The sequence below is a fragment of the Pseudopodoces humilis genome, chromosome 7, assembly GCF_049639895.1.
Source record: "Pseudopodoces humilis isolate 2021_Gansu_Grassland_sample_001 chromosome 7, ASM4963989v1, whole genome shotgun sequence".
In the NCBI taxonomy this organism is placed as follows: Eukaryota; Metazoa; Chordata; class Aves; order Passeriformes; family Paridae; genus Pseudopodoces; species Pseudopodoces humilis.
Window position 1 is genome coordinate 8,424,823 of NC_142206.1, and position 21,029 is coordinate 8,445,851.

General features: G+C 60.7%; 5 protein-coding genes across 14 annotated transcripts; 1 reads left to right on the top strand and 4 right to left on the bottom strand.

Annotated features, from left to right (window-relative positions):
- Nucleotides 1–153: 153 nt before the first annotated feature.
- On the bottom strand, nucleotides 154–2,056 carry LOC106628486 (membrane-spanning 4-domains subfamily A member 15-like). 3 transcript variants are annotated; one of them, XM_014257875.2, is made up of 6 exons: nucleotides 1,760–2,054; nucleotides 1,440–1,559; nucleotides 1,155–1,211; nucleotides 659–814; nucleotides 421–540; nucleotides 154–273 (listed from the first exon to the last, which is right to left on the bottom strand). In XM_014257875.2, the coding sequence occupies exons 1-6, from the start codon at nucleotides 1,922–1,924 to the stop codon at nucleotides 265–267; spliced, it is 627 nt and encodes a 208-aa protein (XP_014113350.2). In that variant the 5' UTR covers nucleotides 1,925–2,054; the 3' UTR covers nucleotides 154–264. The 3 variants fall into 3 exon arrangements, with proteins under 3 accessions (XP_014113350.2, XP_014113351.2, XP_087914138.1); XM_014257876.2 differs by lacking the exon at nucleotides 154–273 and having other exon boundaries at nucleotides 287–540; nucleotides 1,769–2,056; XM_088058012.1 differs by lacking the exon at nucleotides 154–273 and having other exon boundaries at nucleotides 288–540; nucleotides 1,760–2,055.
- A 4,537-nt stretch (nucleotides 2,057–6,593) lies between these two features.
- On the bottom strand, nucleotides 6,594–9,620 carry LOC102101474 (membrane-spanning 4-domains subfamily A member 12-like). Of its 3 annotated transcripts, none has more exons than XR_001331876.2 (7): nucleotides 8,894–9,073; nucleotides 8,562–8,681; nucleotides 8,146–8,202; nucleotides 7,900–8,031; nucleotides 7,448–7,554; nucleotides 7,282–7,365; nucleotides 6,594–7,016 (listed from the first exon to the last, which is right to left on the bottom strand). XR_001331876.2 is itself a non-coding variant. In XM_088057599.1 (7 exons), the coding sequence occupies exons 2-7, from the start codon at nucleotides 8,667–8,669 to the stop codon at nucleotides 6,996–6,998; spliced, it is 516 nt and encodes a 171-aa protein (XP_087913725.1). In that variant the 5' UTR covers nucleotides 8,670–8,681; nucleotides 9,538–9,620; the 3' UTR covers nucleotides 6,594–6,995. The 3 variants fall into 3 exon arrangements, 2 of the variants coding, with proteins under 2 accessions (XP_087913725.1, XP_005529015.2); XM_088057599.1 differs by lacking the exon at nucleotides 8,894–9,073 and adding an exon at nucleotides 9,538–9,620 and having other exon boundaries at nucleotides 7,448–7,561; XM_005528958.3 differs by having other exon boundaries at nucleotides 7,448–7,561.
- A 1,413-nt stretch (nucleotides 9,621–11,033) lies between these two features.
- LOC106628476 (uncharacterized) lies at nucleotides 11,034–12,476 on the bottom strand. Its single transcript, XM_014257795.2, has 2 exons — nucleotides 12,239–12,476; nucleotides 11,034–12,158 (listed from the first exon to the last, which is right to left on the bottom strand). The coding sequence occupies exon 2, from the start codon at nucleotides 12,153–12,155 to the stop codon at nucleotides 11,034–11,036; it is 1,122 nt and encodes a 373-aa protein (XP_014113270.2). The 5' UTR covers nucleotides 12,156–12,158; nucleotides 12,239–12,476.
- A 75-nt stretch (nucleotides 12,477–12,551) lies between these two features.
- MRPL16 (mitochondrial ribosomal protein L16) lies at nucleotides 12,552–13,868 on the top strand. The gene is made up of 4 exons (XM_005528957.3): nucleotides 12,552–12,622; nucleotides 12,900–12,965; nucleotides 13,061–13,209; nucleotides 13,337–13,868. The coding sequence occupies exons 1-4, from the start codon at nucleotides 12,580–12,582 to the stop codon at nucleotides 13,820–13,822; spliced, it is 744 nt and encodes a 247-aa protein (XP_005529014.1). The 5' UTR covers nucleotides 12,552–12,579; the 3' UTR covers nucleotides 13,823–13,868.
- Nucleotides 13,869–14,086: 218 nt separating this feature from the next.
- STX3 (syntaxin 3) lies at nucleotides 14,087–20,942 on the bottom strand. 6 transcript variants are annotated; one of them, XR_015772904.1, is made up of 11 exons: nucleotides 20,738–20,942; nucleotides 19,275–19,352; nucleotides 19,096–19,195; nucleotides 18,927–19,001; nucleotides 18,777–18,844; nucleotides 18,189–18,297; nucleotides 17,908–17,981; nucleotides 17,686–17,820; nucleotides 16,984–17,063; nucleotides 14,672–14,772; nucleotides 14,087–14,473 (listed from the first exon to the last, which is right to left on the bottom strand). XR_015772904.1 is itself a non-coding variant. In XM_088057598.1 (11 exons), the coding sequence occupies exons 1-10, from the start codon at nucleotides 20,765–20,767 to the stop codon at nucleotides 14,695–14,697; spliced, it is 858 nt and encodes a 285-aa protein (XP_087913724.1). In that variant the 5' UTR covers nucleotides 20,768–20,942; the 3' UTR covers nucleotides 14,087–14,473; nucleotides 14,672–14,694. The 6 variants fall into 6 exon arrangements, 4 of the variants coding, with proteins under 4 accessions (XP_087913724.1, XP_014113315.1, XP_087913723.1 ...); XM_088057598.1 differs by lacking the exon at nucleotides 16,984–17,063 and adding an exon at nucleotides 16,800–16,910; XM_014257842.2 differs by lacking the exons at nucleotides 14,087–14,473; nucleotides 14,672–14,772; nucleotides 16,984–17,063 and adding exons at nucleotides 15,620–15,755; nucleotides 16,242–16,349; nucleotides 16,800–16,910.
- Nucleotides 20,943–21,029: the final 87 nt, after the last annotated feature.

Consider the following 21,029-nt stretch of genomic DNA (forward strand, 5'->3'; position numbering starts at 1 on the left):
TTTATGTCGGGTACGGCCGCCATTTTTGTACCGGGCAGCACCGCCCACCACCGTGGCCGCCGGTACCGGGACCCCCGAACTCCTCCAACCACACCCGGCCCGAGCCCTCCCCCCGCACCCCGGAGTAACCCCCAGAGACACGCGCGGGCTGGGCTGGGGGAGAGGCCTTTATTGGGGGCCGAACACGCTGAGGGCATCCCAGGGGAATCCGGTACCGGGGACCCCCCTCCGGGATGCGGCACCACGTGCGGGGCTTGGCCGTGGCTACAGCGCCTGGGAAAGGAGAAACAGGGGAATCCAGGGAAGTCTCTGGGAGGCACACAGGAACGCCCGTACTGGGGCGGCCCTTCGGAGGAGAGAAGGAGTGGATCAGCATTCCAGGGATTCCCAGGGATTCTCAGGGATTCCCGCCTCCCTCACCAGCTGGCTGTATGTGTGCTGCCGGACTGTGTCGTATCCAAACGCCAGGACCGCCACGGCCACACAGAATTCCAGGAGGCCGAGGAGCACCATGGTGCAATCCAGCCCGTTGCTCAGGACCTGCAAGGAGGAGGAGAACGGGAATATCCCGGGATCCACCACCCGAACAGAACCTGGATCCTTGAGCACCCCACTCGGGAGGCTCCGGATTCCCCGGCGCAATCCCGGGTGTCCGTACCTTGCCGTTCACGTTGAGGCACCATTCCGGGCGGATCTGGAAGGGCCCGGGTTTCCCGCAGCCGGGCATGTTCTGAATGATGGCCGTGCCATGGATCCCGGTGGCCACCAGCGTGCCCAGGACAACGCCCACATTGACCACACAGCAGGTCTTGACCTGCGGGAAGCACCCGGTGACATGGACCCCGGGAAGGGCTGCTTCCCACATGGATTGTTCAACCGGGATCAAAGACCTCCTGGAGAAGCTGCCCGGTTTTGTCCCACTCATCCCACAGTGATTCCAAAGGCCGTGAGGGTCTCCTGGAGCTTTTATCCCCCTTATCCCACAGTGACCCCAACCCCCATCCTGTGCTCCATGTGGGAGAGCTCGGCACTTCCCGAGGGGGAGACTGGCCTGTGGATCCCGTGGGATGAATCCAGGCTGTGGAGCGGTGGCAGCTGCTGGAAGGGATGTAAGGAATGGGAGGACACGTTGTCCCTCCCAGCCTGGATCTTACCAGCACAGGGCTGTCTCTCCTTTCACTTTCCACCAGCAACGAGCCCGAGACCAGGAGCTACTTGGAACAGCGGGAATTGATGTCAGCAGGAAGGCACCCCTCCTCCCTGCCACCCCATCCTGGTGTCCCTCCAGCTGGGAATTATGGTTCAGGGATACACAAACACCCCAGAATGTGCATGTGCATGTGGGGGCGTGGGGTGTCAGTGGAGACCTGGTGACCCCGGGATATTGTCCCCAGTCCCCCAGGATTCCCTGAGATTCCCACGTCCTCATCCCAACTTACCAGGATCCCCAGCCAGAAGAGGATCCCGCTGGCCACAGGGAGGGAAGGGTTCTTGTGCTCCGACGTTGTCAGGATGACCCCGAAGCAGATGTGGACAATTCCACTGAAGATGTGGATGGTCTAGGGAGGGATGGGGGAGAGGAATCCCGATCCCATTGCTGTGAGACGCATTCCACCCCAATCCCACGTCCCAGTCCCGGGAAGGGTCTGGGAGAGGCACTTGTCCCATTGTCCCCTCCACCCAGACAGGGAGAACCTCCAGCAGGACAATTCTTGCAGATCCCCAATCCCTGCTGGGCCCCTGGAAGGCCATGTCTCACCCCCAACACCTTGGGATGAGCCTTCCGGAAGCCTTGTGTTCGGAATGACTTCTGTGCAGGTGCCTGGGAGCCTGAGGCCAGCTGGGCTGCTCGCGGATCCGTGGCTGGGATCACCTCCGTGATGATCCTCACGCTGCCGGCATCGGTCACTGTGGTGGCCGCCATGGCCTGGGAACGAGCCTGGGAAGATGAAGGAATTCCCAGATGCCTTCCTCCTCCTCCTCCTCCTCTTCCTCCTCGCCGTGGTCCCTTTGCTGTCCGAAATCCCCGGGAGGTGCCAGCTAGGCAGGGACACGCTCCCGCTGCCCTTTGCTCCCTGCGGGAAGCTCGCTCATGGAATTCTCGTCAGGCCCCTCTTGCTCAACGAGGCAGCTTTGCCAATGGAGGCTCCCAAAATCCTGCATGGGAAGAGGGAGGGAGCGACAGGGAACCCTTCCCCGGGCTCTGCAGCCTTGGGAAGGGTTGGATACTTTTCCCTCAGGATGCCCCAAGACCCCCTTTACCAGCACTGAGCAAGTCCTTTCATCCCAAATTGTGGATGCTTTGCTTGGGAATCACTCCTGCAATTAGCTTGGTTCCTAACGAGGTGTTCATAACCTAACCCTGCCCACTTCCTAGGAAAAACTCGGATTGAAACAGGAAACTTTATAAACCCTGTTATAAAGGAAGCTCCTTCATTGCCACTTTTGGGAATTCTCCCTCCTCTATCCCAGTGGATTTGTCCCCAGTGAGGACACACAGGAGGGATTCTGGGTTCCCTGACAATCTCCATCAGGAGCCAGAGGGAAAGGAGATGCTGTTATTTGTGATGGGAAATGGGAGCTCAGGCTGGGAATGGAGGCACCACACATGGCAAGGGGATCCCGAGGGATTCGGAGGCCCCTTCCTGCCTCCATCCCTCCCTCCTCCCAGAAAAACAACCATGTCCTTTTCTCCAGGAGCATTGGGATACCCCAGGGCATCTGGAGGACCCCTCAGGTTTCCTGGATGTCTGATGTGTGCAGGGTAGGAATTTCTTGGCAGAACGGGAATTTTTAGGTCCAGGATTTGGGCATCGCCCCAACACCTCTGTCTCTGCCTGGGAAAGAACAGGACCCTCCAGCTGACGATTTCGGGAGCGGGTGGAGCAACTTTTGGAAGTTTTTTCCTTCCCTCTGGCTCTAGAGGGAGCTGAGAGGCCGCGTTTGGAAGCAGACGAAGCTTCTTCCAGGGCTCTGGAGAGGCTTCCAGCCCTGGAACCGGCTTGGAACAACCTGGGCTAGTGGGAGGTGTCCCTGCCCATGGCAGTGGGGTGGAACTGGATGATCCTTAAGGTTCCTTCCACCCCAAATCATTCCAGGATTCCGCACCCTCCCAAAGCTCCCACACACCAGGGAATGGGACACTCCCTCCAAACCAGCCTGAAACATATCCCAAAAAAAGAGCTGGAAGAACAGACCTGGAAAGCAAAGAGCAGCAACTCACGTCTCCATCCTGGCTCCAATGGCATTCCTCCATCCCACCCATGACCTTCCTCCATCCTGCATCCCTGATGGAAGCATACCCTTGGCCTTGTAAAGGGCTGCATCTGGCAGCACAGCTTTCCAGGAAAAACATGGACATGGATGAGATTCAGCCTCTTCATCACATTCCTGATGCCTCAGAGCCTTTAATTCCTGCTGGTGCCTTATTCCTCTCAACACTCCAATCCTAACAATCCCAGGGATCTCGTTCCAGCCCCGGGAAGGAACACTTGAGCCCCCGTGGAAATTCTGGGATCCCCTCTTTAGCCTTTAGGCAGCCGGGGTATCATCCACCATTATCCATGGCTCACATTCCCAGCCAAAACCACCCTACACGGTGGATTTCCTCCCAAATCCGCCCTTCCAGATTCCTACAGCATTCCTGAAGTTCCAGTCTTGCAGCCAGAAAGAGCCGTGACTGCCCTCAGCCCCCAAAACCCCACTTTCTGAGCGAGTTACCCATGGAAAAAAACGCTTTCCCCCTTCCTAAATTAACCCAGGTCCAGCTGGGGATGGCAGGAGCCCAGGGTAGGATGTTGGGATTTGTTTTGGAAGCGGATTCCAGAGGAGGTGAAGCTTTGAAGCAGATGCAGGGAAGCAGCAAGGCCGGGCGGTGGAGCTTTCCAACCTTTTCTTTGCAGGAACTTTTGGCTTTGTAGATATATACAACACATTCCTTGGATTTTAATGTTCATTTTCCTATTTTCTAGGACAAGTTTTGGATGGGGAAAGCCTGGCTGGATGCTCTGGGGGGATCAGTAAGACCCTCCTACATTCCCTCCCACCAACACAGGACAAAATTTATGAGCCTGGTGGAACTGAAATTCTTTTTCCAACCCCAAAATCCATGAGGTTTTTTTCCAAAGAAAATAGATTACAATGGAGAAAAGCTCTCCACAGAAACTTGCTGCTTCCTGGGACAAACTTTATATCCCCATAAAAATACCAAAAGTCAACATTTTGCTTTGCTTCCAGGTGTTTCTGCTTCCCACAGGGCTCTTTCCATACTGATTCCAGAAGGAAAGTCATGTTTTCTGGGAGAGGTTTCAGTTTTTTTTGCTTTAAACATCCCAGTGTCCATCCTGGATTAAGGAATCTGGAGCTGAGAGCAGGCAGGAGGTTGAGGGGGCAGTGCTGCCTGCTGGAGTGATCCATACCTGGCATTTGGGACATGGTGACATCGCTCCCAAACCCTGTCCCAGATGTGTCCATCAACCCCTGCATGTGACATTACAGCCTTTGATCTTCGCATTCCCAGGAAAACTGAGGCTGCAGAAAAGTTCCAGTATTTCTCTAAGGCTTTACTGGCATTGACTTCCACTGGCAATCCCGGGATGGGACCTTAAACACTTCCAGGGATGGGGCAGCCACAGCTCCCCTGGGAAATCTATTCCAGCACCTCACCACCCTTACAGGGAAGAATTTCTTCCCAATATCCCGTCTAAACCCAACCCATGGCAGGGGGTAGCCATTCCCCCTTGTCCTGGAACTCTAGGCTCTTTTCTAAAGTACCTCTCCAGCTCTCTTGGGGCACTTTCAGGTGCTGGAAGAGTCTCCAAGATCCATCTCTTCCCAAGGGGAAGAGCCATTGGGACACCCTAGTTGATTCCACAGTTTCCCCTTCCTGCTCCTCCTCCAAGGGTTTTGGTTTTCCTCAGGGGTCATCACCAGCAGGGACACAAAACTCTGTGATCCCTGTTACCTGCCATTCCCAATTCCTGGATGTCCCCACTCCCCCTCCCAGGGCTGCAAATTCCCAACTTAAAAAAAAAAAATGTACTAAAACCCCCCACATTTCCATCGGGCCTTCAACACTTATTCCAGTATTTCCAGGGAAAGCCACCTCTGAACACTGGGATACTCTGGGAAAACAGACCCTGATGCCGGTGGAAGAGGAGGAAGCCTTCTTCCCAGGAAACCACCACACTGGGAAAACACAGAGCTTGGATGGGAGATGGGATGGCTTTGTGGTGGTTCCCATGGAGCTGGGAGAGGCCAGGATGCTCCGGAGCTGCAGGTGAGGAGCTGGAGCCGTAATGGGTTGTGGCCACGGGATGAGCAGAGACAGCCTGTTCATCCTGCTCCCAAAATCCCTGGGGCTTTTCCTACTGATCAGGCTCATTATTTTTTCAGAGCCAGGAACAGAAATAACTGACAGGGAGTGAATAATCCATGAGGCTTTGGCTGAGCAGCCAGAGCATTGTCAGGGAGTGTAGAAAGGAGAAGGAAAACACTTAAGTCACACCAAAACCTAAAGGAATGTTTAAGGTGGAGGTCACTGGTCCCACTCTGGCACTGGAGGGGAAATTTAGGATGGATACTGACCCCAGAAATCCTCCCACAGGGCACTGGGAACTCACCAGGATGTTCCCACCCCCTGGAAAATCAGCACTGGGATCTCTTTCCTCACCTCCATCCCACCTTTCTATTTCCATGAGCTTGGGATGCTCCTTAAATAACTTGATGCCACTGGATGCTCATCACCCCCTCGTTAAATCCACCAAAATTCCCACAGATGCAGGGTAATTAAGGGTGGACCCATAAATGAGCTTATCAGGAGCTGACAAACCTGGTCCTGTTCAAAATGATCCCAGAGTCCTTTTGCTTCCCTGAAAATAATTTTCTTTTAGGAATTGCTGCATGGATAAGGTTTGGGAGCACCCCTCAGCTCCATTCTCACCACCCAGGATTGTGGGAACAGGGAGCACACGGCACCAGTGTCCCCACATCACCCCACGGAGCAGCTCCAGCGCCGGGTGGCAGAAGAACCGGGATGTGCTGGCGTCACCGGCATCGCCGCCGGCTGCCCGGCTGCTCCAGCCGAGCTAAATATAGCGGAACCGTGCTGGAATGTGGGGGGTGGGGGATTCGGGGAGCAGAATTCCCTCAGGGGATCAGGTACCCTGGTTTGGAGGGTGGAATTCCAGCAGGAGAGGGGATTAGAAGGGCGGAATTCCCTCAGGTGAGCAGGTACTGAGGGGTTTATGGGGACAGAATTCCCTCATCAGAATCAGGTACTGGGGTTTAGGAGGATGGAATTCCCTCAGGAGAGAGGTTTAGAGGGGCAGAATTCCCTCGGGAGAGCAGGCACCAGGAGTTTAGAGGAGCAAAACTCCCTTGGGAGCAAGAGCCAGGGGTTTAGGGGAGCAGAATTCCCCTCAGGATAAGCAAGCAGTTTTCAGGAGTTCAGCGGGGGCAGAATTCCCTCAGGAGAGAGCGGGTATCTCTAAATCAGGCAGGATGAGCCTCTTTCCTGAGGGACACCAGCTCTGTGAGGGGGAAGTGTAGCTCCCATGTTGAAAATTCCCAAATTCAGGAGACACAAGCCGGGAGAGAGCATTTATTCCCAAGATAAAATGAAGCCAACAGGGGACGAGCCGAGGTAGATGCTCCGGTGACCCACCCGGCTCCTGGCACACATCAGGCTCACTCCAAACCACCAGACCACCAGGAATTCCTGAACCCCAACTTGAGTGAACCCCAGCATCCCCACCAGGAATTTACAGGCAGGAATTGCCCAAGATTCCCCCCTGGACAAGCCCCTTCCCACAGCAGCCAGCAAGTGGAGCCCCTCAGACCAGGCCCAGGGGCACAGGGGCAGGGAATTTGGGGGTGTCCCTGGCTTTTTGGGGGGGGACTAGCACATCCCAGCCGGCAGCACAGTGGGAGGAGGATGCCGTAGCCCTGGGATTTAGGAGCAATGGAGGCAGGATCCCATTCCAACATCCTCAGTGTCAGACTTCGGGAGCAGTCAGCTGCAAAGAGACCAGGAGGTGTTTTGGAAAGGGGGCAGGAATTGGGGGACCCCCCCCCCCCCGCCCAGCACCCATGACCCACAGGTGTTTGGGATCTCCTCCCCATTCCCAGAGCAGAGGGATGGATGCTCTGGGATGCACCCTGGGGATTGGGGTAGGATGTTTTCCCAGGGAGGGGACACAGATGGCAGCAGGATGGGGACTGTCATCCCAGGAGCCATCCCAATGCCGATGCTGCTCCTATCCAGGCTATTCCTTGGATCACCTCAGTGTAGCTGGGAGGCTGAGGCAGCTCCACTGGTGGCACGGCCAGATCCACACGGGTGGCACTGGGGACAATCAGCATTGCCTGGGAAACACGGGGATTATGGGAGACACTGGGATCATGGGAGGCAGTTTTTGGGTCCACCCCCACCACCCCCTCTTCCTACCTCGTTGGAGCTGAGGCGGGTGGCCCGGCACCAGAAATTGGCGGTGGCCACGGCGATGCAGAATTCCAGGATGGTGAAGATGAGCAGCACAATGGAAATCCCATTCCCTGCGAGCTCCAGGATGGGGAAAACCCTATCAGTACCCCCCCAGCAGCACCCAGGAGGACAAATTCCACACAGGGCAGCATTCTGTAGCTCCCCCTTCCTCTCCCTCTGCATCCCCAGCTCCAAGGTCTTGCTCCGAGCCCTCCATCCCGCCGTTTTTATGGCTCATGAATGCTTCCAGGGGGTGACTCATCTCCCGAGGTACCAGCCTAAAATAGGTCGTGCCGGCAGAGGAGAAACCGCCACCCCAACGGGGATTTGGGAAACGGCACAACACCCCTTGAGGGCTGGAGAAAAGGCCCTGGGGCAGTTCCCAAAGGCCGGAATTCCACCATGGGGGATTTTACCAGGACGAGATAGCTGTAGTAGTTGAAGTTGGAGCGGTAGAGCCCGTTGAGGTTGAGGTCCACGATGAAGGCCACGATTCCCAGGAGCGCGAAGATGGCACTGATGACGTTCATGGTCTGGCTGCCCTTCACCTGCGGGCACCCAGGGGGCTTTGGGAGGGGGTGGCAGACCTCCCCTCCCTAAAAATCCCAGAGGGACACCCCACCCCATGGGCTCACTCCCGGTGTGCTCCCAGGAAAACTCACCGCACATTCCGTGGGGCTCTTCTCAGCGCCGATGGAGAGGCACCCAGAGATGATGAACTGCAGCAGGAAAGACGGGGCTCAGCTGGCACTGAGGGCACTCCAAGCACCCCAAACCTGCCCAGAGGTGGCACTAATGGGGCACATGGGACACGGTGACCCCCCCTGCCCTTGTTTTCCAGCTGCCGAGGCCTTGGGAGCTGCAGGTGCATCATTCCTGGTGGGCATCCCTTCCAATGCGTGTCCCACCTGCTGGCATGACCCCCAGCAGGATTCTCTTCCCCATGAGCATTGTTCCCTGGTGAGATTCCCTTCCTGGTGGGCATCCCACCCCCCTAGCCACTCTTTCCTGGTGGGTATCCCTCCCTGGCGGGCATCTTTTCTCGGTGGGCATCCCTTCCCAGCCCCCTGGCACACACCGACACGCCGCCCAGGAAGGGGATCTCTCCGATGACGAAGACGGAGGTGTAGACATTGGTGAGCGTGGTCAGGACGATCCCGAAGCCGATGTGCAGGAATCCCGTCATAATCTGGATGGTCTGGAAGAGCGGGATGGATGGGAATGGGGTCAACTCAACCCTCCCCGCCCACAGAGCAACCCTGGGCATGGGGGATGCCTTAATCCCAGCGTCTCTCCAGAGCCACAGCATCCCCTGAGGGATCAGCAGGAATCCCCCGGGAATGAGCTGAGGGTAGATTTTCCAAGGGTTTCTCCTCCCGAACTCCGTCTGCCCGCCGCCCCTAAACTCACCCCCATGACGCGGTTCTTGCCCTTGGGGAGGGTCTCCGCCGTGTACATGACGGCGCGGCTGCCCAGCCGGAGGCTCCCCATGCCCTGCATGAGGAGAGCGGGGGGCACCGGGACCCCCCGGAGCAGCCCCGGTCCCCACCGGGGCCGCCCCCGCCCCACCCCGCCACAGCCCGCGCCCATTGGCTGAGCGCCGTGACGTCAGCGGCTGCGGCATTCCCCCCCGGGGCACCGCCCAGCCCACGGGGGGACACGGGGGGGACACGGGGGGACACGGGGCGATGGAGGGGACAGCCCCCCAGAACCCGGGGAGGGGCGGGAAGTGGGGCTGCGTGGGGCTGTGAAGATGCTCCGTGGGCTCCCCCGGCTCTGGGGGACTGCGCGGGGTGTGGGGAAATTCCCGGTGATGTCCCCCCATTCCGGGCAGGGCTCCAGGACACCGGGTTCCCGCCGGGAAGAGCTGCTCATCCCAAACCCACATGCAAGGGAGTTAAGGAGATTGGGGTGCTAGCCCTGCCCCGAAAGTCCCCCTCCTCAGGCTGCCTGTCTCCCCCGCCTCATTCCCGCTCCTTCCAGCTCCACGCCGTGTTTACAGGGGCGCAGAAAGAAAGAAAAAAAAATTAAAAACAACAACAACAAAAACAAACCAAAAACCACCAAACCACGCCGCAGCAGATTCCTGGAAGAAAAATCCATCAAGGGCCATTAGGCTCCTGCGGCTCCTCCCCGCAGAGCGGGGGCACGGGCGCGGGGGGGCGGCACCCAGGACGCGGAGCTGGGCACTGCCCAGGCACGATTTCACCTAGATCCTCTTCCCTAGGGAGGGGTGGGCCTGAGTATCCTGGATCTGGTCCGTGTTGCAGGAGGGGAGGAGTAGAGGGGATGCCCCACACTGATCCCCCAAACTTTCCCCCCCAGCTGTCTTCATTCCCCATTTTTAAGGTGTCCAGCCCCGAAGAGAAGGAGCCAAGAGCTCCAGGCAGAGGATTAAACCTGAAGTCAGGGAATAATAAACATCCCGGGAATGAGGGGGGGCACACGATACCACTCTGCACCCCAAATTCATGGAGGACACCCCTGTTCTCCATCCTGATCCAGACAACACCACATCCCCCCGCATGGAGAGATCCCATCATGGAGTTCGCAGGGCACGGGAGACTCAGGATCCTGAGAGGAATCTGGGGCTCTGGGAGGGACTCCCCATTTCCCTGGAGCAGTAACATTCCACAAGCCCTCTGGCCAAGTGGAGGACATTCCTGTGCTGGATGCTGTCCAGGAGGAACTGTGGGAAGGAGTGGAATTGGGGCTGGGAGTGTCACCCAGCTCAGAGCAGGGGACCGAAAACCCACGGGGCTGACGGGGTCGCCTCACTCCCACCCTACACCATCTCCTTCAGGGACACACGGTGTCCCCATTCCTCACCTCCAGGGTGGTCCTGCAACTCAGAAGGGGGTGCTCCAGGGGCTGTCCATCCCTGTCAGCACTGGTCACCCCGCAGCCGGACCCCAGCTCCCCACCGGCCACTCGGCTTCCCAGGACAGCGGCCGGCACTGAGAGCCACATGCGGCCACTGGTGACAGAGACTGGCACAAGCAGGGCTGGGACAGGGATTTGGGGATCCCAACGGTCCTTCCTGCCATACCCAGGGGACCCACCCAGGGGTCACCGCCCTGTCCCTTTCCCCAGGGAGGGCAGCCAGATCCCCCAAACACCCCCTCACCCAGAGCACCTCCTGTGCGGAGGCTGGGGCTGCAAGGAACAACACAAAGCACCTTCTCCTGGGAGCCTCCATCGGGATAGGGATGGAAAAAGAGAGAGGACCTCCCCCAACAATGGCTTTAACACTGGGAGGAGGGTGCTGTCCGTGGGTCTCCCAGTGGGAAGCTGGATGGGGTGGGCTCACCCCTTGCACCCACCTGGGGCTCCTTTCCAGGGTCTCCCAGGGATTTGACCCTGGACACTCATCCCACCTTTCCCAGCAGAAAACAAGGACTGTCCCATGGGACACTGGAAAGTCCCTGAGGAGGGCAACCAAAACACCCATGCGTGATCCACACTATTCTAATCCTGAATCCAAACTCGGCTGTTGGGAAGAAAGGAGCCCTATCTCAGCCCAAACGCGGTTCTTTGGGGAAATGCTGATTTATTTAAAACAGAGCATCCTCAGAAGTATCTGAGCGGCCAATAGGAGCCTCATCTGGCTTGGAGGAGCTCCCCGGAGATGGGGGAATTCCAACTCCCTTTGCCTCTGGAGGATCTTGGACTCCGAGCAGCGGGTGTTCCTATCTGGCTGCACTGCAGTGCTGTGGGAGCTGTGGATCGGCCGCCTGCGGCTCCAGGACACTTCCTGCTGTGCCACTCGCTGCTGGGAACTCCTCACTGGAGCAGGCTGGGCTCCCAGTTTGACTTCCAGGCTCTTCTTGGCCACGTGCATCCTCAGGACTGAGCGGGTTCCGCTGATATCCGCGGATTCCGGGGAACACGGAGAGCTGTCCGTGGCATCTTCTCCGCTGTCCACAGTCTGGCAGCTCCCACTGAGGCTCGAGGAGCATGGGAGGCTCTCCGAGGAATGGAGTGACGCTTCCCGCTGCACCAGTTGCTCCTGGGAACGCCTCACTGGAACGGGCTGGGCTCTCAGCTTTACTTCCAGGTTCTTCTTGGCCACGTGCATCCTCAAGGATGACAACTTTCTCCTCATGCCCACAGCTCCAAGGGAGCAGCAAGATCTGTCCACGGGGTCTTCCCCATCCGGAGTCTGGCAGCAGCCACTGAGGCTCCGGGAAGGATGGAGGCTCCCAGAGGAGCTGAAAGAGCAGGAGCAGGAGGAGGAGGCGCAGCAGGGCAGGTGGCCTCGCTCCAGCAGCTGCCCCAGGTCCTCCCACAACAGCTGCCACATCTCTGAGTCCTGCGGGAAGGACACCCCGGGCCACAGCGGTGTCACCAGGTCCTGCAGCTCCCGGGCCGCTGTCGCACAGGGGGTGCAGCCGGGGCCGCAGCCACAGGGGATGTACAGGGGGCTCCCGGGGGCAGCCGGGCCGTGGGGAGGGGTCTCCTCAGCCGGGGGGGAACCGGGAACCTCTGGAGTCGCTCGGCTGCGCCGGGACCCCCTGGCCCGGCCCCTGAGGCGCTTCCGTTCCTTCCAAATGCAGGTGGCCAGCAGGACGGCTGTACTGGCCACCAGCAGGACAAGCAAGGGGAGCAGGAAACTCATGGCTTCATCCATGTCCCATCTTGGCCACACTGGGAGCCAGGAGTGGTGGCACATGTCCTGTAGAGACACCGTGCTGATGTCACAGTGCTGTGGATGGGACACCTGTGTGACGTCACAGCCCCGCCTCAGCCGCTCACCGCTTTTGTAACGTCACGGCCCCAGGTCGCCCATCCCGAATCCAAACTCAGCGCGGTGGCCGCTGCTGGGAGGAATATGAAACCTATCTCCGTAAACCCAGTACACCAGCCCAGCACAAAGGCTGGGAGGACATCCAGGCCATTTCCAGCACCTCCTTCGGGACCCTCGGGGGTGTCCCCCGCCGGCGACCCCCGCCCGGTACGGCGGTGGGAATAGGTTGCGCCGCGTTTCCCTCCGGAACTAATGTTCCCGCCGCGCTTCCCGCCCGGACCACGGGCGGCACGTGATTGGGGACGGGCCAATGGCGGCGCCCTTGCGGCACTTCCGGCGTGTCCCGGCGATGTGGCGATGGCGGCTCCCGGGGCCGCTCCGGGCCGGGGGAGGTCAGGGGGGCTTGGCCGCGCTCCGAGGGCCCGCCTGTACCTTGTGGGGGGTTCAGAAGGCCGGGGGGGACCTTCCCGGGAGCCTGGGGATCGCGGTGGAGGGGGACTCGGACGGGCGGTGCAAGGGTTGACCCCGGAGAGGTACCGAGGGTCCCGGTGGGACTCCCGGCTGGGCTGTGGTGGTTTGGGGGGGATATTGAGACCGGGAAGGGGAGGCCCTGCGGGGACCCTCGTCCCCTCCCGGCCCTGCCCGAGCCCCCCCCGCTCTGTCCCGCAGGTCCCGGCGGCGTCGCGGTTCCCCGGGCGGGGCTCAAGAAGTTGGCGCTGCCCCCGGATTACAGCGGTGAGAGGAATGGGCGGCGGGAGAACCCCGCGAGGGCCGGTGGGGGCACTCCCCAGTCTGTTCCCGGAGATCCTGGTCCTGATGTTCCCCTGCAGGGATCACCATCCCGGAGAAGCCGAAGCTGAAGTTCATGGACAAGGTGCCGGCGGTGCCCAAAGTCCGGCGGGAGCCCCGGCGGCTCCGTGACATCCGTGGCCCGTCCCAGGAGGCCACCGACTTCACCCAGGGGCAGTACGGGATCCTGGTGAGCGGGAACAGGCACGGAACGGATCGGGGGGAGAATTCCAGAGGCTGGGATGGCGTGTCCCTGTTCCCAGGCAGAGCGCAGGAGCCTCCGTGTCCCTGAGCTGTCCCACCCTGTCCCTCCACAGGCTTTGGGCGGGGGGTACCTGCACTGGGGCCACTTCGAGATGATCCGCCTGACCATCGGCCGCAGCATCGATCCCAAATCCATGTTTGCCGTGTGGCGCGTGCCCGCCCCCTACAAGTCGGTGACGCGGAAAAGCCTGGGACACCGGATGGGGGGCGGGAAGGGCCCCATCGACCACTACGTGACGGCGGTGAAGAGCGGGAGGCTGGTGCTGGAGGTGGGCGGGCGCTGCGAATTCGGGGAGGTCCGGCCCTTCCTCGCCCGCGTGGCGCAGAAACTGCCCTTCCCGGCCGTCCCCGTCAGCCGGGAGAGCCTCCAGGAGATGCGGCGGGAAGAGGAGGAGAAAAGGCTGAACAACCAAAATCCCTGGACTTTCGAGCGTGTGGTGACCTCCAACATGTTGGGGATGAGGAAGTACCTGAGCCCCTACGACCTGCAGCTCAAGGGACGCTACTGGGGCAAGTTTTTCCTGAAGCACAGAGTGTGAGGAGCGTCTGGATTGGATTCCTTTTGGAATTAAACTTTTCACAAGAGCCTGGAGTAGGTTTTGGAGCTGGGAATGCAGGGCTGGGAGCATCCTGAGGGATAGATAGATCAGGGTTTGAGGCATGAGGATCTTTATCCCAAGGTGGGGTTTGGAGCTGGGGGATAAATGGATCGGGGTTTGAAGCACGAGGTTCTCTATCCCAAAGTGGATTTTAAGAGCTGGGAGCATCCTGAGGGATCCACGGATCAGGTTGGAGCCAGGAGGCAGAGTGTGGGTGAGCTCTTTATTGAGGAGGAAGGCTCCAGCATGGGTGGCTGCACATCCAAGGAGCTCCAAGCACAGGAAGAGGCTCCTCCGGCCGCCCCGGCAAGGCAGAGCCCTGTGTCCCCCCCGGAGAGGGACACGGCCCCTCCGGCCGCTCCGTGCCACCGAGGAGGGGCTGCTTGTCACAGCGGCCACCGACTGTCACCCGAGTGGAGGAGGAGGAGGAGAGAGGGGACCTTGGCGCTGGGAGGGGAGTGGGGGGTGCGGTGGGAGGGCTCCACTCCTCCAGGGACATGTGAGATGTCCTCGGGGCTCCGGGGATCGGGGCTTGGCCGGGATCTCTCCGATGGATCATCTGGGCAGGGGGACAGGAGGGGGAAAGGCCACCTGTGACAGGGAAGAAGATGAGGTGACACTCAGGAAGGGGACGTGGCTCCTAGTGCTGTCACCATCCCCATCCCTCCCCAGTGTGGCAGCCTGGGGACACTCAGGGTGAATACAACCCCAGCAAGGCCTGAACACGCTCCCTGGGATTGGGGTGTACCAGGGACCCCCCCATGCCACCCCCAGCCCTGTCCCTGTCACCTGGAGGGCAGCGGGTGGGGAGCTCAGGCAAAGATGCTCCCGATGCTGGCTGCCAGGATGATGGCGAGGATGATGCAGCACACCATGATCATGATCTTCTTCTGCTCGGGGAGACAGGGAATGTGAGGCAGGGACACTGCTGGGGAGGGGGACAGGGACAGGGAATGGGCTGGGGAGGAACACAGGATAAGGATGGGGCTGGGGAGGGGGGCAACAAGGATCGGGGCTGTGGAGTGGGGAGAAAGGACAGAGATAGGGCAAGGGACAAGGACAGGGGCTGGGGAGGGGACAGGGAAGGTGGCAGGACAGGTATGAATGAGCTGGTTCTGTGTAGCACAGAGAGTTGACAGTGCCAGCATGCTCTGGGACAGGTGACCAAACACTGTGACTTACCCAAAAACTTGGGGCGGGGGGGGGAGTGTCTTGACAGGGCCGGGAGTTGGGGGTGTCCCCAGCCCCGTGCTTCCCCCTCGTGTCCTACAACACCGGGAAACGGGGCCGGTCCAGCCCCCAGATTCCCGAACACCGCGAGCCGAGCCAGAGCCGTGCCGGTGGCTTTGGGTGTTCCCGGTGCCAGCACGGAGAGGAGGCGCAGGGCGGGATCAGCGGGATTTTATTACAATGGGAGTTAAATACCCACGATCAACACATCCTCCCGCCCGGACATCAAAGCCAAGAGGGGATGGGGACCCCGACAGATCCGTCTGTCACAGCACGGTGACAACAAACCACGCTGGTGCCACCAAACCCCGTGTCCTGTCCCTTTTCTCGCCCTCATTCCACCGGGACGCCCGCGCAGGCGAGCGCCCGGCCCTCGGATTTGTGTCCTTGTCACCCTTCGCTGGGGCTGTGGCACCGGTGGCCGAGTCCCAAGGGGACGGACGGAATCGGAATCCAATCCCTTTTCGTGGGGACACGAGGAGCAGATCCCAGGGAGCGGCAGGATGGGCGGGAAAGGCAGCGGTGGAACCCGCGGCGGGAACCGGGACACGGAGGGCTGGGAGCAGCAGGTCCGGGAGGAGCAGGGAGAGGAGGGGTCCAGGATCCCGCCGGGACGTGACATCGCTGGGATGGTCGGGAGCGTCTGGAGGAGGGAAAGGGGAGCTGGAGATGCCGGCAGGGAAGGGGACGGGGTCTGCAGCAGGAAGGAGGGAGCGGGGATGGCAGAGATGGATGTGAGGAAGAGAGAAAATCCAGAGCCTGGAGCAACACAGATCCCCAAGGAATGCAGACCCTCGAGCAACACAGACCCTCAAGCACTGCAGACCCCAAAAAATGCAGACCCCATACAGCAGAAACCCCTGAGCACCAGAGACCCCTGAACATCACAGACGCCTGAGCGCTGCAGACCCCCAAAAAACACAGACCCCAGAGCACCAGGGGCCCACAGACATTGCAGACCCCCAAATACTGCAGACCCTCAAAGAACACCCTCAGCACTGCACACCTGAGATCACCAAACCCAGCACCCCAAATCCCAAATCCTAAAGCACTGGAGCCCCCCAAGCAGGAGATGACACGGGGATCCCCTAGGGCTCTGTGTCCCTGCAGTGGGGGTCCCAACACTTACAGACCCCTGCCCCAGGGGCTATTTCATGTTCAGCCCAACCGAGAGTCCAATGATGAGGGCAACTGTCCCCAGCAAGAGCACGGCCACTGCCACCAAAATCAGCAGCTTCTGGGGGAACAGGGGCGAGTCGGGGGTGGTGACACCTGTCCTGTGCAGGGGGACATGGGGGCAGAGCCAGAAGAGCCTGCAGAGCCCTGGGTCCTCGCCAGCTCATCACACCTGAGGGTGGGAGGGGGTGCAGGGGTGGCAGTGGGACAGAGAGGGACAGAGCTGCCATGGGGTCACTGCAGGGAAGTGGGAGCCACTGGGGTCAGCTGGGAGATATGAGGGGTGGCTGAGGGAGACAGGAGGTGACTGAGGGAAATAAGGGAATCTCAGGGCTGCTGGAGGACATGGGGAGGTGCTGGGAACACTGTGAGATGTGAAGGCACAATGAGGGCCAGAGGGGGACACTGGGGGTACCTCTGGGATGCTAGGGGCTACAGAGGGGACATTGGGGGCTACAAAGGGGACACTGGGGGCTATGGAGGGGACACGGGGGCTGTCGGTCTGTCTCACCCTCCTGGCCTCACTTTGGTACTTCACAGCCTTTTTGGTGTCAGCCACGGCCCGTTCCACGAACCCGACGGACTGGTCCATGTTGTTCTCTATGCGGTCGATCATGGCTCCCTAGGGAGCACCCGGGGGACATAGAGAGAGGGGGGGACACTGAGAGCACCCCGGGGTGCTGGCACCCACCCACCTGGCGTGCCTGTCCCCGGCACCAGACTGTCTCTGTGCTCTGCTCCACATGCTCGGCTCCACGTTATCCAGCAGCCCTCCCTGGGGGAGAAGGGACAGGGTTGGTGGGGACACGGTGACACAGCCCCACAGCACGTGGCACGCACTCACACGCAGGTACTCACCCATCCCCAGGGCACGCAGCAGCTCCTCATGTGGCATGGGGGACAGAGAGGGGCTGAGAGAGGGGACGGCACCACCACAGGGCGGGGGACACTCCTGTGTCCCCTCCCGGCCACCGTGGGGTGGTGGGTGGCTCCGTGGGAACACATGCAGTGGTAACCACCCCAGCCCATATCGCTCCATGCCTGGACCCCCTGTGCAGGTCCCTGGGCCACTCCACGGTCCCATGCAGGGCCCTGTAACCCCACGCTCAGGTCCCTGCTTGTCCCTGGTCACCCTATGCATAGGTCCCTGCTCGTCCCCATATGTGGGTCCCTGCACATTCCTGTGACCCTGTGCCCAAATCCCTGCTCATGTCCGTGTCCCCATACACAGGTTATCCCTGTGACCCCACACCCAGGTTCCTGCTTGTCCCCATGCTCAGGTCCCTGTTCACACTGTCCACAGGTCCCTGCTCATCTCTGTGACCCCATGTCCAGGTCCCTGCTTGTCCCTGTGTGTTCCTGTGTCCCCACAGCCGGGTCCCTGCGTCACCCCGTACCTGGTTCTCCACCAGCATGGCAATGTCCACGAACATATCGTGGAGCTCCTTGATGCTGCTCTCCAGGCGCACGATGTCCTTGTGCCGCCCCTCGATCTCGCTCAGCGCCTGCTTCGAGATCTGCGAGTCCATGATCTGCAGGGGCAGGGGAACGTCAGCGGGGGGCCTGGCCCTGTGACACACCCCCGTGTCCCCTGGTGTCCCCCCCGTGTCAGGGCTCACCCCCGAGGTGAAGATGGAGGGGTTCCCACTCTCCAGCATCTCCTCCAGCTCCTCGTCCGTCGTGTTCTTGCCGGCTGCGGGCACGTGAAGAGCGATGGGGATGAGCCCCGCCCAGTCCGGGGTAAGGGGAGGGGTGGGGTCTGTATGGCCTGGCCCCACCCACTTAACTAAACTTGGTCAAATGGGAGGGGTCTGGATGAGTTGGTTTCTCCCACTTTATGAAAGGGTGTGGGGTTGATGCCCAGGCCGTGCCCACCCACCCGCGGGGCTCGGTCACGCACTGATTTCCAGCTGGCGCTGGATCCGGCCCTTGCTCCGCTCCCGGAAATCCACCTGCGCCTCGTTGTACTTGGTCATGACATCCACGAACTTGCGGGACAGGACCGAGTGCTGGGGACAGGGACAGGGATGTGAGGATGGGGATGGGGATGGGGGCACCCCAGGGCATGGTGTGACCCTGGGGGACTGGACCTGCTCCTGGGAACGAGGACATGGAACACCCCAGGCATGGCATATCCCCATGGGCCATTTTCACAGAGGACAGGAACGAGGACAGAGGTGTGATGCTGCCCAGGGCACAAGATGAGGTGCTGGGGATGGGGACAGGAAGTCAGATCAGTGACACTCTGGGCATGGTGTGTAACTGATCCCGGGATGAACGGGACAATGAGAGCCAGGGGACCCTGGATATAGCATGTCCCAGGGCGACAGGACAGAATGTTGGGGACAGGGCAGAGGAACACAGTTCTATCCCCTGGGATCACAGGGGATAGAACTGGGGAGACTTGGGGACCCCTGGACATGCCACATCCCCAGCCCGTGGGAGACAGAGTGGGACCCGGGGACACTGGCTGTGGACCGGAGCTCACCTGGGACTTGCGTATCCGAAGGTCGGCGGAGGATCGTGCCTCATCCTGCTCGATGTTCCTCTCCATACCTGGAGGGAGACAGACCTCAACCCGTCAGGAACCTTTCCCACTGCCATGATCCCAGAGTCCCAGGGGAACAGGGACACTCACTCTTCAGCTTGTTACGGACGCTGTTGGCCATTTTCTTGATCTCTGCCGTCAGCTGCTCCAGGTCATCTTTGGTCTCTGTGGGATCATGGGTGTGAGCCACCATGGGAATGCTCCCAGGGAAGGTCCCTGTGAGCAGGGGAGGCTGTGGGGACACGGTGACAGCACTCACTCTGCTCTGGGATGGGGGCTGAGAGGATGATGCTGTAGAGCTTCTTGGCTTCCTCCACGTTCTCTGAGATTTTGTCGATGTTCTGCCGGGTCTCCTCAATCTGGGCATGCCCGGGAGGATTTTGGGGGGGTGAGGAGGCAGCCCTACGCTCCCCAGCCCCACTCCCAGCCCTCCCTCACCTCCGCAAAGAACTCATCCATGAAGGCCGTGTTGTCCACAGCGATCTCCAGCTCCTCCTCGTCATCTGCATCCTGCTTCTGTTGGGACACAGCGCTCAGGGTGGACCCTCTGCCCTGCCAGAGTCCCCCAGGGGCTCCCCAGGGATGACAGGGACACGGGGGGAAGTAGCCAAGGGGATGTGGTAGCACAGGGGGGACATCTGCAGCAGGGGACAGCCGGGGGGGGCTGAGCACAGCTCACATCTGGCCACACGTGGCTGGGAATTAAGGGATTGCTGGGCTCGGCCAGAGGGAGGGAACAGGGACAGCAATGGGATGGGGATGGGACAGGGTTTATGTCCCAAACCGTGGCCCCACGGCAGGTCTGGGGCAGCCCTGGGGGGCACGAAGGTGGCTGGTGCCCTTCACTCTGGTGTAGTGCCCAGGCCCCCACCCATGTGCTCCCAAATCCAGCCCTTCTCAAAACTCAGTCTCAGCCCTGCTGCCTCCCCTCACCCCCTCAGCTCCACCAGCACCCCGGGGGTGCTGTTGGGGTGTCCTGGAGAGGGGGACAGACCCCAGGCTGAGACCCCCCCAACCCCCTCCTCCTGCTGCTGGAGTAAAAATAAAATTAATCCCTTCGCTCCCCCCTGAGGGCTTTATCTGATGGCTCCATAATCCCGGTAAATCCCTGCCAAGCCTCCCTGCCACGGCTAGGGGCCCAGCTGCGAGTTGGGGGCCTGCTGGGACCCCACCATCCGTGGCACATGATCCTGCTGGGGAGCAGGGGGAGCCCCCCAGGAGTGGGGGGAAGTGGGGCCCCACGGCAGAGCGGGAAAAGGGAGAAGGAAGTGGCGCTGGTGCCGGGAACATGGGGAAGTGTGGGGTGCAGAATGGGGTGTGGGCACTCCAAATCCACTGCCATTCCCTGCGGGATGGACACCTCCCATAGGCCGGGTGTGGGCTGGTGGCTCCCCATCGCACCCCACGGCGTGGGGGGACAGGACTCAACTGGGAGGGTCACGTCACCCCAAAACACCCACCGTCCCCCCAAACAGCACGGGGATGGCCCCCCCCCCGTCCCTCCCACCTGACACCCGCGTTGAGTGAGGCTCAGGGTCCCCCATCTGCCATGGGGTGACCCCCGTGACACCCCCACGCACAGTGGGGTCAGGTCTCGGGGCCATCCATCCCGTGGTGTCCCCACTCACCATGGATTGGTGTCTTCCCAAGACCCCAGTCCACCATGGACGTCACCCCCCACCCCCGTGACATCCCCGGGCACCGTGGGGTGGCATTTTGGTGACATCCACCCCGTGACGTCCCCATCCACCACAGACTTGGTTTTTGAGGCTACCTCTCCCCGTGATGTCCCCGCCCACCATGGGCTGGAGTCTCGGGGACCCCCATCCCGGTGTCACCCTTTTGCTGAGGGGCCCCCTGGAGGTGTCCCCTGTCCCCTTCCCACGCCCGGAGTCCCTCACCGCCTTGAGCTGCTCCAGCCGGTCCTTCATGGTGCCCCCAAAGGCTGGGGGGGCGCGGGGGGGTCCCCGCCCTCGCCCAGCGCAGGGATGGGGGATGTCACCCTCGGTCCTCGCCGCTCGGCCAGGCCTCCTACATCCAGGCGAGGTGGCGGGTGGCCCTGGCCCCTGTGCCTGTCCCCAAGTCCGGGGCTGTCCCTGCGCTAATCCCCAGTGACGGGCACAAGGAAGGCGCCGAGGGGAGGGACGAACTGGAGCCGCCCCTTCACCTGGGACACCCGGTGACAGCGGACCC

Excerpts from the sequence above, each read along its gene's own strand:
- MRPL16 (XM_005528957.3), top strand. The coding sequence starts at position 12,580 with ATGTGGCGATGGCGGCTCCCGGGGCCGCTCCGGGCCGGGGGAG. Across the intron at positions 12,966-13,060 it reads GCTGCCCCCGGATTACAGCG|GGATCACCATCCCGGAGAAG; the intron begins GTGAGAGGAATG and ends GTTCCCCTGCAG. Across the intron at positions 13,210-13,336 it reads AGGGGCAGTACGGGATCCTG|GCTTTGGGCGGGGGGTACCT; the intron begins GTGAGCGGGAAC and ends GTCCCTCCACAG.
- LOC106628476 (XM_014257795.2), bottom strand. The coding sequence starts at position 12,155 with ATGTGCCACCACTCCTGGCTCCCAGTGTGGCCAAGATGGGACATGGAT.
- LOC102101474 (XM_005528958.3), bottom strand. The coding sequence starts at position 9,073 with ATGGGCGCGGGCTGTGGCGGGGTGGGGCGGGGGCGGCCCCGGTGGGGA. Across the intron at positions 8,032-8,145 it reads AGAGCCCCACGGAATGTGCG|GTGAAGGGCAGCCAGACCAT; the intron begins GTGAGTTTTCCT and ends GGGTGCCCGCAG. Across the intron at positions 7,562-7,899 it reads ACTACAGCTATCTCGTCCTG|CTCGCAGGGAATGGGATTTC; the intron begins GTAAAATCCCCC and ends CCCATCCTGGAG.
- STX3 (XM_014257840.2), bottom strand. The coding sequence starts at position 20,767 with ATGAAGGACCGGCTGGAGCAGCTCAAGGCG. Across the intron at positions 18,845-18,926 it reads CGTCCGTAACAAGCTGAAGA|GTATGGAGAGGAACATCGAG; the intron begins GTGAGTGTCCCT and ends GTCTCCCTCCAG. Across the intron at positions 17,982-18,188 it reads CCAGCGCCAGCTGGAAATCA|CCGGCAAGAACACGACGGAC; the intron begins GTGCGTGACCGA and ends ACGTGCCCGCAG.
- LOC106628486 (XM_088058012.1), bottom strand. The coding sequence starts at position 1,924 with ATGGCGGCCACCACAGTGACCGATGCCGGCAGCGTGAGGATCATCACG. Across the intron at positions 1,212-1,439 it reads TCTTCTGGCTGGGGATCCTG|CTCCTGGTCTCGGGCTCGTT; the intron begins GTAAGTTGGGAT and ends TGTTCCAAGTAG. Across the intron at positions 815-1,154 it reads GGAGAGACAGCCCTGTGCTG|GTCAAGACCTGCTGTGTGGT; the intron begins GTAAGATCCAGG and ends TGCTTCCCGCAG.